This window comes from Eucyclogobius newberryi, unplaced genomic scaffold, assembly GCF_026437365.1.
Source record: "Eucyclogobius newberryi isolate DKJ021-1_F unplaced genomic scaffold, fEucNew1.0.hap1 SCAF_21, whole genome shotgun sequence".
NCBI classification, from domain to species: Eukaryota; Metazoa; Chordata; class Actinopteri; order Gobiiformes; family Gobiidae; genus Eucyclogobius; species Eucyclogobius newberryi.
In genome coordinates, this window is record NW_027315846.1 from 8,519,798 (window position 1) to 8,537,790 (window position 17,993).

At 38.9% G+C, this 17,993-nt stretch overlaps 1 protein-coding gene and 1 gene segment (V, D, J or C); one reads left to right on the forward strand and one right to left on the reverse strand.

The window, feature by feature from the left end:
- Window positions 1-913: 913 nt before the first annotated feature.
- LOC140370988 (Ig kappa-b4 chain C region-like) lies at window positions 914-2,447 on the reverse strand. The segment is given in 2 exon segments: window positions 914-1,227; window positions 2,375-2,447. Coding segments are annotated over 2 exon segments (387 nt in total).
- A 1,063-nt stretch (window positions 2,448-3,510) lies between these two features.
- On the forward strand, window positions 3,511-16,545 carry LOC140370989 (excitatory amino acid transporter 5-like). Its single transcript, XM_072458267.1, has 10 exons — window positions 3,511-3,698; window positions 4,950-5,029; window positions 9,125-9,167; window positions 9,345-9,555; window positions 11,083-11,182; window positions 12,864-13,097; window positions 13,660-13,854; window positions 14,620-14,754; window positions 15,209-15,320; window positions 16,192-16,545. Exons 1-10 carry the CDS (start codon window positions 3,534-3,536, stop codon window positions 16,336-16,338), a joined length of 1,422 nt encoding a protein of 473 aa, XP_072314368.1. The 5' UTR covers window positions 3,511-3,533; the 3' UTR covers window positions 16,339-16,545.
- The last annotated feature ends 1,448 nt before the right edge of the window (window positions 16,546-17,993 follow it).

Here is a 17,993-nt window from a genome sequence, read left to right on the forward strand (position 1 = left end):
GGACTACGACAAAGTCTGAGGGGAGGAATAACTCTTTATGGTGGATGTTGTAAACTGTGCTGCTCAGACTCAAAGTAGAACTGAAAGGATCAGGATCATTGCTAAAGCTGCAGGGAGATTCCTTGGAACAAAGGAGCTTGATTGGGCAGATATAGAAAACAGGCCAAAGGCGCTAAATGGGATTCGGAGTGATGGGGGTCTGCTTTTGGGGAGTCAGAGTGATCAGAGTGACGAGATGGGGGTGGGGGTGGTCTCCTGTCCTCGCCCAGTCTCGTAGACGCACGACTACCAAGCGGCGACATCAGTGGAAATATTAAAGCCTATAGAATGAAGCCTAAAGAATAAAGCTGTACGGTGGAAGCACCGAACGTCAAAGAAGGAGAGGAAGATGAAGAAGAGTCTCCCTGGAATAAAGCCGGTTGGTCTCTGAAACAACAACAACTATTCTAGTCACAAAGACATATCATGACCTCATGGGCTTTGTAACACCAAAGCAATGGAAGGAGTACTTTTACGGACTACGACAGAGTCTGAGGACTACGAAAAGTCTGAGGAATAAAGTCTGGTGGTAATGCAACAATTGGATGCCAACCGCCATAAAACAACAACAACAACAAGAACTTCTATAGGATACAATAACAAAGGCATCTCACAATAACAAAGGCATCTCATGACCTCTTGGCCTTTGTCAAAGCACTGGAAGTCAAAGCACTGGAAGAGGAACTTTTAGGACTACGACAAAGTCTGGGGAATAAAGTCTGGCAGTAATGCGACACTCTGATGCCAACCGCCATAAAACAACAACATGTGAAGCTGCACAGTCACATGTTTGTTCCTGACTCCTCCATCAGCTCAGTCAAACCCAGGGCGTGTCCCATAGAGCAGGTGAAGTGTGTCCTCATGTGGACGTGTCTCACTCGGAGCAGGACAGTGACTCCAGGCTCTGAGTGACTGGGCTCTGTCCACTTCGATGGGCCTCACAGCTCACTGATGTGTCTCTCCAGAGCTCTGTGGACAGACTCAGGACGCTGATGCTGCTGTAGAGGCCGTCCCCTCTCAAGACCCCCGGGCTGAGGGACCCCTCTCTGGAGGCCCCGCCCACTCTCCAACCCAGGGTCCAATCAGAGGGGAAACCCCCGCTGGCCACACACAGCAGCGTGGCACTGCCCCTCTGCAGCTCCTCTCTGGACGGGGGCAGGACGGTCAGGACGGGCCGCTGTACTCCCACTGCACACAGACAGGGGGCAGCACAACGCGTTCAAGCAACGCATCAGAAAACTGCACAAAATGATGAAGACTAGAGACATTTTCATCTGTGTCTTTCACTTCCTGTTCACTACAAGTCCAACCAACCAACCGTGGACAACTGCCACCAAGAAAAGTGCAGATTTTTGACATAAATATTGTAATAAATTAAAGCTCTTGCACTGGGCAAATTTTAGTTAATCATACGGTAAATAATGTATTTTTATTGTGATTTAATTTAAGAGACATATTAAACCTGTATATAAAATTAAACTTAGAAATTATAAATACATGTGCAGCTTCAGTTTTATATTTTATACTTAAAGAACTTTAAAATTAAGAAAGACATTTTTTTTTTTTATTAAAGCCCATGAAGTACATAAAACCGGTACTCAAAACAAAACAGTTCCCTGATAAATTACCTACAGTTTTAAGATATATTTAAGTTAAATGTATATTTTTAAACTCTTTAAACCAAAATAAATAACATACATTTGAATTACTGTTTTTAAATGCACTTGTGTGGAGTTTGGTGTTGAATGCTGGATTGTGTGACTTCTCTATTGACAGCAAAAAACAATTAACATTAAAACATTAAATAGGAAGGGCTTTAGAGGACATCCATGACATGTAACTCCATCTTAAACTCTTTAACACTTTTTGCTTCGTCACATTTTTCATGATTATTGTTCCTGTGGGTTTGAAGGATCTGCCGCGCTGATCTGCATTGACTGCATTGATCCAACAGAGGGAGCTATAGCCAGCCGTAGATTTTCCTGATAACCCTTAGTTGAAATGTATTATTTGTTTATTTATTTATTTATTACATTGCTGGCACATAATCATTTTAATTGAAACGGAGGCAGTTGTAAATAAAAAAAAGAAAACAAACCCGAACCAGAATTATTTATAATTATTGACCCCAGTCTTAAATTAGATTTGCCTTTGCTGACAATAGGACAAAATACAAAACAAAGCCAGAATAAAACCACATGTATTATCTTTCTCCATCTGCCCGCTCTTCTGTAAGTCCAGTGTCGAGTGCACAGTCATGTTCAAGGTTGAGCGAGGTTTCAGGTCTGAGGCCGGCTAAGCCTCTGACGTTTGTAGGGACTTGCCCGCGACCCACCTGACCCCGACCAAGTCAACACCGGAGAGCGCAGCGCAATGACGTCTAATGCGCTGACCTCTGCCCCAATCATCTCTGTCCCCCAATCATCTCTGTCCCCCAATCATCTCTGTCCCGCTTCCACTCAGCTTGGGGAATGTGCAATCAAATGTGCACATGAGCTTGGGAAATGTGCAATCAAAAGTGCACATAAACGTGAGAAATGTGCAATCAAAAGTGCACATAACCTTGGGAAATGTGCAATCAAAAGTGCACATAGGTTGAGGGAATAATGCAATCAAAAGTGCACATAGGTTGAGGGAATAATGCAATCAAAAGTGCACATAGGTTGAGGGAATAATGCAATCAAAAGTGCACATATATCGAGGAAACTGTACATAAACTTAGGGAATGTGCAATCAAAACTGCACTAAAACTGTGAAAGACATGTCTGCAAATAGTCACTTATAGGCGTACAGTACTAATATATTTAAGGCCTCTTGCTTTCGTTCAATGGGGATGTTGAATGTATTCTGCACACAGTTTTGGTGGTGTTTTCTGGTGAAGCACGTGACCCCATATCCCCAGACAAACTTAACCTATAGGAGACAATAGATTAAGTCGGTATTACTAGATAAAATGTATTTGTTTGTTTGTGTTTGATTCAAGTACACACTCAGAGTCATGTACAGTTCCATGCATTTCGTTCTCCACTCTTGCAAACTAAGCCACATCAGCTCTGATGTTGATTGGCCGAAGTGTTCTGACCCTCTGCCTACCATAAATTAGTCGCTCACACACCACAAATGTCTTACCGCTTAAAAAAAGCATTCAAACATCAACATTTTCATTGTTATGTCACTTTGAAGTCACTATCCAAAAGGTCAGACAACTTTATGAATGGGAGGAGTTGGAACAATGTAGTAATGACCGAGACTGACCAGCGCTGATGCTCCGTTAAGCCAATTTGTTAGTTCTGGATAGGCTTAATCCTTTTACTGCGAATTGGTTACCCAACTCTTCCTTTTTCACTTTTCCCTGTCCTCTCCTTGGACGGACTCAAGCGGACTCGTTTGAATAGATTGGAGTTTATTTTATGGATTCCTACATTTATTTACAGGAAACTTTGGCATTCAAGCGTTAATTTGGAGTTTTCTGCGCGAGGACGTAGCTGGTCATAATGGGATTCCTGGGAAGTATCGTTAAGATGTTTGTGCCTTTGAAAATGAGGGCGTACATCAAAGACTACAGCAAGAGGAACGGCCTCCTGACGCTGTCCGTGTTCGCGGTGGTCACCGGGTGTGTGCTGGGCTTCTTCCTCCGCTCCCTCAACCTCTCCACTCAGGTAAGACAGAAGTGGATATAACATGGTAAAGTGTAGACAAAGGAGATAAATAAGGGTTTCTGGGTCTCAAAATGTGCATGCCGTTAATTCAGTCATAGGGGAAGAATATATGATAAAATATTCCTTTATTGTCCACACATGGGGCAATTTCATTGTTGCAACGCAGGTAGATACAGAGGAAAAGGACAGATAACTTATAGGAAGTTTAAAAAAATATCTCTAACATTAAAAAATAAATGTCTCTAACGTTAAAAAAATATGTTGGATACAAAAAAATACAAAAAAAATATGTCTCTAACATCAAAACCTCCTTCTACATTATCATACAAGTTGAATTGCAATTGCTGGCTTTTGAGGGACTTTAATATACTCTTGCCGATAATATGGAACTTGGGATCGAACGTTACTGTCAAAATCTGTCATTGTTTGGCCACGGTGCAAAAAGTCCATTGAAATGCCTCAGCCAAAACATTGCTAAAAAGAAAACAAAAGAGCCCTATACAAACCCGATAAGATGCGAGAAACTTGCATGAACGTTACATTTGGTAATCGGAATCTTAAAATGATTGGTCTAACATTAAATTCTATGCCATATGACATTATAGCCTCCCAACTTGACACAGCACAATCAATGCTGAAATTAACAATCAAAACACTGCCATCTACTGGAAATTTTGAGGTATTAAAAATAATATAAAATGTATTTTAAAGGTTACCAATGTGTATAATTTGCTGTCGATTATAGTAATATATTTGAATTTATATAACCTTTTATGCTCATATACGGCTTGATTTGTCTTACTTCGCACAAACCAAGGCCTCATGTGACTTCCTGACAAACTGTTCATTTTAAGGTTTAATTTGACACACCCACTACCGATCATTAGCATTTTAAGCATGATATGTCCAAGGTCAGGAGCCGGACCTACAAAGTCAGCGGTAGCAACCACTATGTGCAAGGCCTTTTAAACCACTGCACTACTGGCGAGCACTGCACCTTTATTTTGGGCAATGCTTAGCGACTGCACCACTGAATGAGCTACTACAGCGACTGGTGTTGTTTTTGTCATGAGACTGGCAAAGACTCACCCCTTAGTTTTTAATAACTTTTTAATATTGAGTGCATAATCTTATAATAATAGGCATACAACCCATAATATATAAATGTGTTTACTTGACAAGGATCCCCTGTATTAAACCATGACTGTTTGTGAATGACAGTTCTTATATGTATTTATTTGATCTTCGCAGGCCAAGATCTACTTCTCTTTCCCCGGAGAGCTGCTCATGAGGATGTTAAAGATGCTGATTCTGCCTCTCATCACCTCCAGGTCAGCAGCAATCAAAAGAAACGTATGGATAGTTTAGAATGCATGTAGGTCTATCATTGGTTCGACTGCATGCAAATGGATACAATGCAATACTAAATAACGAATTAAAAGTGTTTCTACGAGCATGTGTAACAGTTGAACGGTGTTAAAACATATGCCATCTGTGTTAAAAATGTCGGGAAGACTGTTCCAGATTTTAGCTGCATAAAATCGAAATGCAGATTCCCCATGTTTAGTCCTGACTCTGGCACCAGCAGGAGGCCGGTCCATGTTTAGTCCTGACTCTGGCACCAGCAGGAGGCCGGTCCATGTTTAGTCCTGACTCTGGCACCAGCAGGAGGCCAGTCTATGTTTAGTCCTGACTCTGGCACCAGCAGGAGGCCGGTCCCTGAGGTCCTCAGAGTCCGAGATGGTTCACATGGCACTAACATGTCCGAGATGTACTTTGGTGCTAGGCCATAGAGAGACTTGTACACAAGCAGAGCTGCTTTAAAGTCTATTCTCTGAGCCACAGGAGCCAGTGCAGAGACCTGAGAACAGGACTAATGTGATCATACTTCCTGGTTCTAGTCAGGACCCGAGCAGCAGCGTTCTGGATGTACTGCAGCTGTTTTACAACTCGTTTGGAGAGGCCAGTGAGCAGGCCGTTACAGTCTAATCTACTGGAGACAAACGCATGGATAAGTCTCTCCAAGTCTGGTTTAGGCGATGTTTTTTAGATGGTCAAAAGCTGCTGATGTTAAAGGCGGTATGGACGATTTGAGAACGCAGGCGCGTTCTCAACGTGCGTTTGTTTATTAGCGCAACGGAGCGCATCGCATCTCTCGTCTCCCGTAGATTTCGGTCCACTTCTGCGTCAGCTCGAACAGTCTTTCTCCGTCTTCAATTTGCCCTGTACACTGAGGGAACTATATTATGATAGATCCATGCGCTTAGGCACGCGGAAACGTGGGGACGAACCGCACGCGGCTGCAGGTGAGCGGTAGGTGCGTTTTATGATTGATACGTGGCAGGACAAATGATTTATGGACACCACGAGGAAATATGATAACAAATTTGCTGAAAAAAATCGTCCATACCACCTTTAAATAAGGTGTGACACTGCAGGTGAATATGGAGAAAATACTATATATCTTTAGTCAATTGAACAATGAAAAATCAAGACTCGGAGTGAAACATGTAGCGTTCTAAAAGGTCACATATCCAAAAAATAAAAACATGTTAATTAATCAATTTCCCCTGCCTGTTACCGAGAACAGTCACTGTGAAGGGGCGGGGCACTGTGAAGAGGCGGGGCTTGTCCGTTCTGCCGTTTCGAACAGGAAGTCAATGGGCCCGTTTCTGTTGCTAAGCAGTTAAAATAAAATAAAAGTAGGATGTTTTTTTGTGTGGGGGAAATACTCCAAATTGCACTTATTTACTAACGGAAGGTTTTAATTGTTTCATAATGGATTTTTGATTATATTAGAAACAAATTTTATATATATTTTAATATCTGATTTTGTATGTGAGTATGTATTTGAGTGTTGAATTTAATATCTGATTTAGTATGTGAATAACATTTAGTATGTGAACAACATAAATATTTAAATGTGCAATACAAGTGAGTGAACAATTTAGTTCATCTAAAGCAAAATCAGGTTATATTGTCTTACTATTTCTTTATTGTTGCATAAATATGGGTAAAAGTGTATTATTGAACTAATAAAAGTAAGATTGAGCAGTGTCTTGGTTCCGGCAAAAGTGTGTACAAAACCTGAAACTGTAGCGTCTCCCCTGAAAATAAAATGTACAAAATACACATTTTAACCACGTCAAGGATTATTTAAATATGACCACGGAAACTAACAAATGTATTTCAAAATATCTGTTTGGTTAGCAGGTTTGTATATGACCAAGAGGAGCAGAATAATAAGTTAAATATGAAATGATTTAGTTGTTGTTACGGCCCTAGCTTGCGCTCAGATCTTGGAGCTTTAGCATCTTTAAAATCACTAACCATTTAATCCGTTTGCATTGTGACTGTACACCCAAGCCATAGGTTAAGTAAGATAATCTTCCGCATTTGACCCTGTGCTGACCCCTTTGTCACACAGGCGACTTCACGTTTATTCAACAGGGGGATTTCATTTGTAATACCCTTAATAGCCATGAAAGCCTTGTGCACCACTTAAAAGCAGCAAAGACCAAGGGGATTCAAACAATAAGCTCATTATCTGACGAACAGTTACGTAACTGGACTAAATTGAGCCTAAAAGGTCATATTTACAGTTCATATTGTCATCTAGCTGTTCTATTGCATGTATATTCATTTAATGCTCAAAGACGACATTTTATCACTTATAATGTACGTACATATGATTTGCTTTATTTTTCCTTCATCATAAACAGCAATATTGATCTAAAACGGCTTAAACAGAGACAGATATATTGACTTTCATTTTTTATGTGTTATTATTGTTTAAAAATGGCCACGTTACATTTTCAACAAGTCTGAATTTTTGGAATAATCACAAGTGAGTACAGAGTAGTGGGCGGGCTTAGGTGGTAGGTGAAAACAATAATTTTCTGAGCACTTCTTGTGCCTCTAATGACAATACAGACAACCCAAACTTTCATGAATCAATCAAAATACAACTTTACTACAAGACAATAATGCCAGTGATCGCGTTGCATTGGAAACTCAAGAAGGAGATGGACCAAAAAGTACTATTCAAATACGCACAAATAAAAGAAAACATGACAGTTTTGTGGATTATCATGGTTAAAACTCAAACACTTTAAGGACACTTATGTTGTCTATTCAGGGCTTCAGAGCAATCTCCACAATTTATCTGTGAAGTTTTAAAAAAGGGAATAATTTGAAAACGACAGTGACAAAATAGCAAGCATTTTCCCTTAAACTCTCGCCATCGCTGCGTCAGACACCTGCAGCGTCACTGTTACAGCATCAGTCAGCCAATAATAATAGACCCTGATCTTTTAAGCCTGTACCAGAGTGCTTAAACCGAGCGTTGTCAGGCTGCTGTGTGCCTGCTTACCTCAGGGCCATGGGCGAACCTTCTGTCCTGGGATCTTAAACCAGCTTATTTTGGGAAACTCATGTGGTTGTGTTCACACCGGGCAAGACGTTTGTGTTCTGCCTGGATTACCGCCGTGTGCTCAGGGCCCGTTGACGCAAGTTGTAAAAATAGCCCTTTGCCAGATTCCCGTCCGTGGGAACAGTTAATTGCCACTGCAGAGGTTTGCGATTTGGTTCCACATTACTGCAGTAAACCTATCTGTTTTGCAGGTAGCGTGTTTTCTATACTATAAGTTGCAAGGGAGTATAAGTCGCACCAGCCAAAAAATGCATAATAGAGAAGAAAAAAACATATATAAGTCGCACTGGAGTATAAGTCGCACCAGCCAAAAAATGCATAATAGAGAAAAAAAAAACATATATAAGTCGCACTGGAGTATAAGTTGCACCAGCCAAAAAATGCATAATAGAGAAGAAAAAAACATATGTACGTCGCACTGGAGTATAAGTCGCACCAGCCAAAAAATGCATAATAGAGAAGAAAAAAACATATATAAGTCGCACTGGAGTATGAAATAAGGTTGCAAGTGTGAAAATAACAAATAATATCACATATAAGTCGCTCCGGAGTATAAGTATATAAGTATGAATATAAGTATAAGTCGCACCCCAGCCAAAACTATGAAAAAAGGTGCAACTTATAGTCCGGAAAATACGGTATTTTTACTGCGCCAACGTACCTTGAAAAACGACTGTGAACTGAAACTACTGTGGTACACCTGTCCACAGAACTGACCTGTAACTTTCAGTTGTCACGTGGAGATTGAAGCATTTAATGCCAAACTACAGTGGAATATTCCTGGCAAAGAAATAACATCAACATCATCACATCATCGATAACAACAATATAGTTCCAGACATATATCCAGATTTAAAATATTTTCATTTTCACACTATAAACTGTATCGTACAGTTCTTTGTTTTCCGCCTTGTTCTACAATCGAAACCAAAGAGTTTAATTTTCATACGGCCAAAGTTTTAAATAACAATGTTTTTATTGTTTTCTTTTGTAGAAATATGATTCCTTCAAACCTGGTTGAGGCCACCTTTCAGCAGGTAAGCTAGTACTTCATATTTGGCATGAGTATCTATCTTGTATTTGCATCGTATAGGTTTTTTATACACTTCAATATATTAATTTTCTATTCTTGTGATGTCTGACTCGGCTGAAATCGATTTATTCATGTTTCGTACGTATTGTTGGGTTTATTTATTTCTCTTGTTCTTTCCCAGTACCGCACGGACCTTATTCCGATCGTGCGCACAAACGAAGTCGAGTCTCAGGCCAACTTCGTGTACGTGATGCCGGATTACCACAACCCCCAGCTGGGACACCCCCTCTTCCTGGAGATCACCCCCGCTCCGGACATCCAGTACAAGATGGTCCCCAGCACCAGCAAAGGCATGAACGTACTGGGCATCGTCATCTTCTCCGCCACCATGGGTAAGACGCAGAAAACACAAGACTTTAGCGCGATCAAAAAGCATGTAGATCAGTCATGTCCAAACTACGGCCCGGGGGCCAAATGCGGCCCTCAGTCCAATTTATGTTGGCCCTCTGGTTTACTGATAAGTTGGTCCAAACAACAAAAAGTTGTACTTTCTCTGTAAAATTGGAAAAATTCAAGTATTTTAATGTTATACTAACCTATTTCCAAGTCTTATTAAAGGTAGAGGCATCGAAACTATGTCGAATGATTCACTTTGTCGTTGTCGGGTTGTTTGTGGCCCTCTGCTACATATACGTTTCAAAATGTGGCCCTCAGTGAAAAAAGTTTGGACACCCCTGATGTAGATGGATTTATAACACGAGGTATTCAGGGTATTTACTTTGCCTGACCAGCGTGTTCCTCCTACATTCTGTTAAAATGCCGAAGGGTCTGGATTTGGACAATTAGGGGTCGTCAAAAAAACTCTTCAAGCATGAACCTGTCCAACCACCGCCGCCAATTTGTGTCACGTGTCTCTCAAATATTTCCGGAACATTAAGAGCAAAATATATAACTTCATTTACCTCAAATTCACAGAGTTTAGTGCGTCACTTGTTTATTATAATATTTTTATGTTTTTCCTCGTAACCTACCATGTTTTTTTTAGACACGAACGGACGATGCGTTTGTCTGATTGGTTGATCCGCTTGTCGATCACTCCCTTTGGAATTTGGAGCGACTGGGTTGGATTCCAGACCAAAACGTCTTTGTAAATTATTTTCAAAGCGTGCGGGGCAAAAGTAACTGCATTAGGCCTACTTCTCTTTATCTTTTTTTTTTTTTTAATTGTTTCTGTATTATTGGGGAAATGTGAGAAAAGTACAAATACATCAAGAGACTGCAGCAGAAACAGTTGAACTTTAGGTGGTTTGATCCGTTGTGCGTTCAGCCATTTCGTCCTTGGGAAACTCTCTTCACCTTCCAGGATTTATGGAGCTCAACAGTTCCAGAAGCATATTTCCCACCATTTTTTCCCATGGACTATATGTTAAAATTGCAATATTAAGACTTTATGTGCCCATGTGTTAACTAATGCCCAAGTTTTCAGTCCAAAAAACACAATTAAAACTTAAAATCTAGTGACGTGTTTGATAACTCTGCTGATAAATCCTACAACTGTTCGGCCTTTTCTTTTTTTTTTTGTTCAAAAATGGGGGAAATAGTGGGATTTTACTGTTGAGCCCCTTCCAGCAGTGACATGTTTAGAATAGCTGCGCACTTCCTGGTACTAATGCAAATGTTCTAACCCGTTCGTTTTAATGAAGCGCCATAATAAAACATGATTATCGACTTTCGACCACAGATAAACGGGTGCATATTATACGTCCTTTACTTCTATCACCTAGTACAAAGTGTCACTATCTAATCAAAGTGTTCGGAGGCAGTTTTGTCGAATATTTCACATGTTTTTGCCTGTTTATGGTCGATCACACAATTGGCGTATCCACGTGAAACTAAAACTGCTTCATCTGCACTTTCAGGTCTGCTGCTGGGTAAGATGGGGGACCGCGGCGCCCCTCTGGTGAACGTGTGCCAGTGCGTCAACGAGTGCGTCATGAAGATCATCAACGCCGCCATGTGGTAAGAGACGTGCGTTAGAGACGTACAAATCAGATGTTTAGTCACGCATCTATTGTCTTTCGGGGTCAGATGAAGTCACGATATCGCCCATAAATCCAGAGGGGTTCGATCCCAGCTCCAAGACATGATGATGTGTGAATAAGAAAGAGATTGAATCATTTCTGCAACTGTAAAACGACTTTGAGCGTCAGGAAAAGTGCTGTTTATGCATTGCTGTGTTGCTCATTCGTATTCGTTCACTGCGTTCACATTTGGTGCACGGTCGGCTCCTGGTTCGGCCCCCGGTTTAGTCTCAGTGTCTCTAATCCCGTTTGTGAAATGTGAAGAGGTGGAAAGGAACGGTTGCGGATGAGAAGGTTTACTTTCTCACGGAGACGTCAGTGGTGGGGCTGAGAACAGGACACTGCTAAGCCACGGCTCATGACATTTGGAAGTTTAGAGAGCAAAATCGTCGCTCATAAAATGGTTAGTTCGGTACAATGTTTTAAGTTGTTTATCTCACAGTGGGGAAATGAAATTGCCTCATATTGTGCATTCATGCGCTTGGATTTCCGAGATGAGAAGTTGTGATTCCGACTTCATTCATGTACCGTATTTTCCGGACTATAAGTTGCACCTTTTTTCATAGTTTTGCCGAGGTGATTCTTATATTTATACATATATACTTTGGCTTAATTGTGATATTATTTGTTATTTTCACACTTGCAACCGCATTTCATACTTCCGTGTGACTTATATATGTTTTTTTCTTCTCTATTATGCATTTTTTGGCTGGTGCGACTTATAGTCCGGAAAATACAGTACTTTTATATAGGAAATGTGGGCTGTTGCTGTCACCAAATATAAATTGACAGGACGTGGTTGATATAGCATTTAAAACTAGCAAGATTTGTTCTCAAAAGATACATGTCGACATATTGAATTAAAGAGTAATTTATTTTTCTTATACAGACATCTCACAGTAACCTCCAACATGTAGTTTAGTCATCAAGGAGCTCATAATTTCAAGTGCTAATGACAAAATATCACTGTATTGATTATGTTTAAGATTTGACCAAACATGTTGCCTATTTTCATCCAGCTTGACCATTTTTGGTGACATTTAAAGTGTTACTTCCTGGTTGGACATGAGCAGTAGATGCGACATGGGTAGATGTAATTCCACAACTGTTACCTAGCAACCATAGTGTAAATAACGGCCCAACTCCTTATAAATTACACAATAGTTATGATTCGACAGATACCCCATAACACCTTCATTTTGCTGAATTGTTTCTCGTTTAAACTGTCAGAAAAGCGTGTCGGTTGTGCGTAAACTGTCTCAGAATTTGTGATGTAACGTCGCTTGTTGATGACATCACAGAGGGATTTCCAGTCGTTTTCCAGTTGAATTTTTTTATTTTCCTTCACAATTGCCACTTCACAGAATTAACACCATGATAAATATATACCACAGGGTCTATCCCGCTAAACTAAGTAATAATCAGAAAATAATGAGAACCTGTCATATGCACTTTAACAATTCATGGATGTCGTTTGGCGTGTTTTGACCAGAGTTTACATTTAATTTTTCCATCTTGTCCAAGCATCGATGAGGAAAAAAACATGTCTGAGTTCCACATTGTATTTTATTGTGTGTTACCCTTTAGTTCACAAGCCTTTTCTCCCGTCTGCTTCCCAGGTATTTCCCGTTTGGCATCGTGTTCCTGGTCGCCGGTAAGATCCTGGACATGCACGACCCGGCGCATCTGGGGGAGAAGCTGGGCATGTACTTCATCACGGTTCTGGCAGGACTCTTTGTACACGGACTCATCCTCCTGCCGATGTTCTTCTATTTCTTCACTCGGAAAAACCCCTTCGCCTACATCAGAGGACTTTTGCAGGCTCTGGTCATCGCCTTGGCAACGTCCTCCAGGTAATTGGTGTCGTTAGGTTAAGGATAAAGTCCCAATAGGTTTATGGTCCAAATAGGTTTATTCTCTAACGGCCGAGAGTGTAAGTGTAAATGACATTCAGCAACATGACTTTTTATACACACTTTAGTCATGATTTTTTATTTGCCCATTTGAAAACGCTCAAAATAATGGATATTATGAGTACAAAGGTTTTGAAAAGATAGCAATATACTTGCTATAACCCATTAACATTTTAGAAAATAAAAGCACACCCTCTAGGACCTAACTTTTCTAAACTATTCACATTTTGAATTTGTCTTTTGCTATGTGACACACTAAAACATAAAATACCTTATGTACTTTTAGAACTACAGAATTCTACATAGATTTAAACTGTAATTCTGACTTTGTTTCATATCAAAAGCTCTGAAATGATAGGGAATTACATGACATTTTCACTGTGAACATCAACTTATCCATTCTTTCATTTGATACTGCACAGGCTCTTGTTGCTAACTGACTCTTCTTTAACACAATTTTGCTGATAGCCTGAACTCAGCGCCTCTAATTCTCCGCCCTCAGCTCAGCCACGTTGCCCATCACCATGAAGTGTCTGTTGGAGAACTGCGGCGTGGACCGGCAGATCGCTCGCTTCGTGTTGCCGGTGGGAGCCACGATCAACATGGACGGCACAGCTCTGTACGAAGCAGTGGCCGCCATTTTCATCGCTCAAGTCAACGAATACGACCTGGACTTTGGTCAGCTGGTAACAATTAGGTGAGAGAATATTATTTTTTATTTATTTTTCATTTATTTTCTTTTATTTTATTTTATGTTATTTTATGTTATTTTATGTTATTTTATTTATTTTATTTATTTTATTTATTTTATTTATTTTATCTATTTTATCTATTTTATCTATTTTATCTATTTTATCTATTTTATTTATTAATTTTATTTATTTATTTATTATTATCTATTTAAACAGTCATCCATTTATTCATTTATCCATGGGGAACAGTGATTATTAGACCTCAGAACTCATTTTGGTTTCAGAGCATCATCTTTTAAAACTGAATTAGACAAGGAACACAGGATTTTAACGAGACATTAGCGTCTCTTTTATACAATTTAATGTGGAATTATTTTCAAAATCCAAATTCTAAATTTGCCTCATCGCTTAAATAATCCTCGTGCCCAGAGTTCTGAGTTTTAGGACTGGACCTCAATAAAAAAACAAGACTAGACTCAAGCAAATCCAATCAGACTAAAAAACTTAACCAGAAGTAAGCCAGAAGTAAAGCTGTTAAATAATTATTCTTTTTTACCTGTAACCACCATCAAGTTTTCCCATAATATCTGCAAAAACATGGAGTAAATCCAAATTAAATTGAAGCCACACTTGAGTGAAAAACAGTCCGTATAGAACCAAAAACTTAACCACCACAAAGCCAAACCCAGACTGGCCCAGGACTTAAGCAATAGAAACATCTGACATTGAGATTATTCCTAAATTAACACTAATATTTTATGTGTTTCCAGTATTACAGCTACAGCGGCGAGTATCGGGGCGGCCGGGATCCCTCAGGCCGGACTCGTTACCATGGTGATAGTCCTGACCTCTGTGGGGTTGCCTCCGGCCGACATCTCGCTCATCGTGGCCATCGACTGGGTCCTGTAAGTTCCTCTGTTATTCTAGGATCAAATGTCTTAAGCTGATAGTGGGACGATGGATGTCACTTTTAAATTCAGATTTTCTTCCTTTTTTAAATTTGAATATAGTTTACAAGATCTGTTGCTTTGACAGTTTAAACACTGCAAAAATGTACTTGAAATTGACAATAGTAGTAATAGTAATAGACCATAATGTTTCACAAATTTCAACTAATATACACAATACATTTTTGCTGTGAAGTTGTTCATTGATTTACTGCTCACTTTTGTGAACACATTGTTAGGTCTTATTAACTGAATAATGTAAGCGACTCTTTGAAAGAAAAAAACAGATTTGGCCCCTAAATTAAATGTTGACTGAAACATTATTGTTGCAAAATGAATGATATGTTTCTCTCTGTTCTTGTTAAATGATTTGCCGCGGTTCAGTTCAGGAGCTTGTTTCTGTTTGTTGCAGGGATCGATTCCGGACCATGATAAACGTCCTGGGAGACGCGCTGGCCGCTGGGATCATGGCTCATATTTGTCGGGAGGACTTTGAGCGAGCGGCTTCCAGAAGCTCCAAAAGGGTACGACTCGCTCACAGAGACACACCTAGAGCTTTATGTTACTAAGACAACCCAGTTTAAAGCCAAAACACTGGTGGACTTTGGCAAGTAACACTTTTTTACAAGTGCCACTTTGATTGTTTTTGTAAATCTATAATATCTGATATAATGTAATAACGATTAATCTGAATAATCTGGACTAGTTGACTGTTCAAATGATTATGATTATGTAAAATACAGACTCTAACACATGTAAAAAAGACCTTAAAGAATACAGTGGCATTCAGAAATAAAACGTATACATAAAAGAAAAGAAAAAAAATCTAAAATTCATATTTTCATCAATAATAGGCTACAGCTTATTTGTGAATTACCGGTATCTCTTTCTAGAAGCCTTCACACGTAGTGAAAAAATAATTGTTGACTGATTGACTTCGAAACTCATCTTTTTTTTCTAGCCAGTTGAAAGGCAAATATAAATAAATACAATCAAATATGTTTTAAAATGACCATAATGGTCAATATTGCCACAAAGTCTTCTATGGCAGAAGGAAAAAAAAACTAAATAAATAAAGTAAAATCCACATAACTTTTTGTTAGTAATAAATATCTTGTTCATCTGTCTGTATATATATGTAATATAATATCATCCAAAGTTATTTTGTAATATAATATCATCCAAAGTTATTTTGTAATATAATATCATCCAAAGTTATTTTGTAATCTGCTCTGTACCAGGAGTAAATTATGTGAACACATTTGTGTTTGGCTCCCTCTTGTGGCCACTTAGAGAATTGCAAACCCGGTGAAACCCACAACACTTCATTTTCCACACAGCACATGTATTTCTGACATAGCAAAACCACTCATTATATATGTTGTGTTTTTCTAGAGAGGCACTGTCATATCCGTGGGGACCCAGAGTTTGGCGATGTCGGACACTTCCCTGCTGCCACACAGATGTGATTATGTTTATGATGTAGACGGAGACACGGTGGTGGAGCGGCCCGTGCCCGGCATTAACCTCTGCCAAGTCTGAACTCTGAGCGAACGGAAAGAACACAAACGGCGAGGATAAAACGCCTTGGAGAGGATTTTTACAAAGCATCACGAGGAAAGACTGTGACAAACCACAAACATTTTGGACGCTGCACTTTAATGTGGAGCGAACGTGGACTTGCTATGCCTCATTTGTGTGTTTAAAAGGGACTTGCAAAGCATTCTGGGATGGATGAGACGACAGATTAAGTGATTTTACGGATGGCTACGGTTTGCTCCAAATTGAGTATTTTACAACCACCAAATGGGCACAATTTTGTATGGCATTTGGTGAATTTAACAAGTTAAAGCTGGATTTAGGATTTGAAACGTTTTGAAAGAAGAGTAACAAACTAAGGAAGGAACTGCCAGCAATGCCCAACTGGAGGTTTATATTTCCTCCTGACATTGCAGTAAATAAAGAATTAAAAAGACTTGAGAGGAAGTTGTAGATATTCTTTGTTACGTGTATATTTATTGTAAAATATAGAGATACTTTTACAATCCTGCTTGGGACCACCTGACCTGTCCCACTTCTGGTTACTGCACAACCACTTTGGCCTTTGCCCCTGTCGAATACTACAAATTGTACTTATTAATTGTAAAAGTGAAAAGAGGGATGCAATTATTATTATTATGCTGCTTGGGTTTTATTTTGTCAAGTCTTCAGAGGATCAGTTATGACCAGTAACCACAGTTTTATTATCATCACATTTTATATAGAAGCCTTGTAAAGTCTGGACCTCCACGGAGAGTCCAAAGTCCTGTACTTCATAGATAGATAAAAATATAACAGTTTGATTCCACTATTTGCAAAAAGGCGTCTTGCTTTGCTCAAGTGCACATTATTTATTTTTATTTTGTATTAGTTTTGAGAGAGATTCGAGCGTGATTCAACAGATTCCTCACAGGGAGAATGGAGTACTGTATTGTTTAGTTATTGTGACTTATTGTTGCCTTAAAATGGAATTGAACGTTGGAAAAACTTGAACATGTAACAAAAATAACAGAATGTATTGAATGTGTGTTTAGGTTTATCTGAAGAAACTCTTTTTTACATTGATGTGATTTCTAATAAAGTGGAAATCCAAAGATTTGTTGTCAAAATAATTACTTTACACAATGACTTTAACTGCATGATATGTGACATATCTTAGTTTATTTGTATTGAAATATGAAAAAAGGTGTAATAATTTATATTATACTATAAAGTAAAGTACAATCAAATAAATATATATCAAAGTGAAGATGCACTCTGTATATATAATGTATACATATATATATTATTACATTATTGTTCAACAGTCATGTGTCTTTTACATATTATCTTTATTTAGATGTTAAAGGTTTTATTATTATTTTTTAACACCAAAGAAAATGCTAATTTCCAAACAGATGAAAGTCCATAACATTTTCAGCACATTCAGCATAATTTTCATATTATTTATTAAAAAAAATACTTACTTAAAGTCTAAGAAATTACACAAGTAAGAGTAAAAGGAACGTGGGTAAACTACTCAAGTAAGTAAGAATATTTGTAAGAGTAACTGCCAGGATTTAAAGTCAGAGTTATAATTGGTTAAGATGATGTATCATGCAGAATCACAAATGTTCAAGTCATTTAATATTGTCAACAGAAGTTTATCACTTATTACT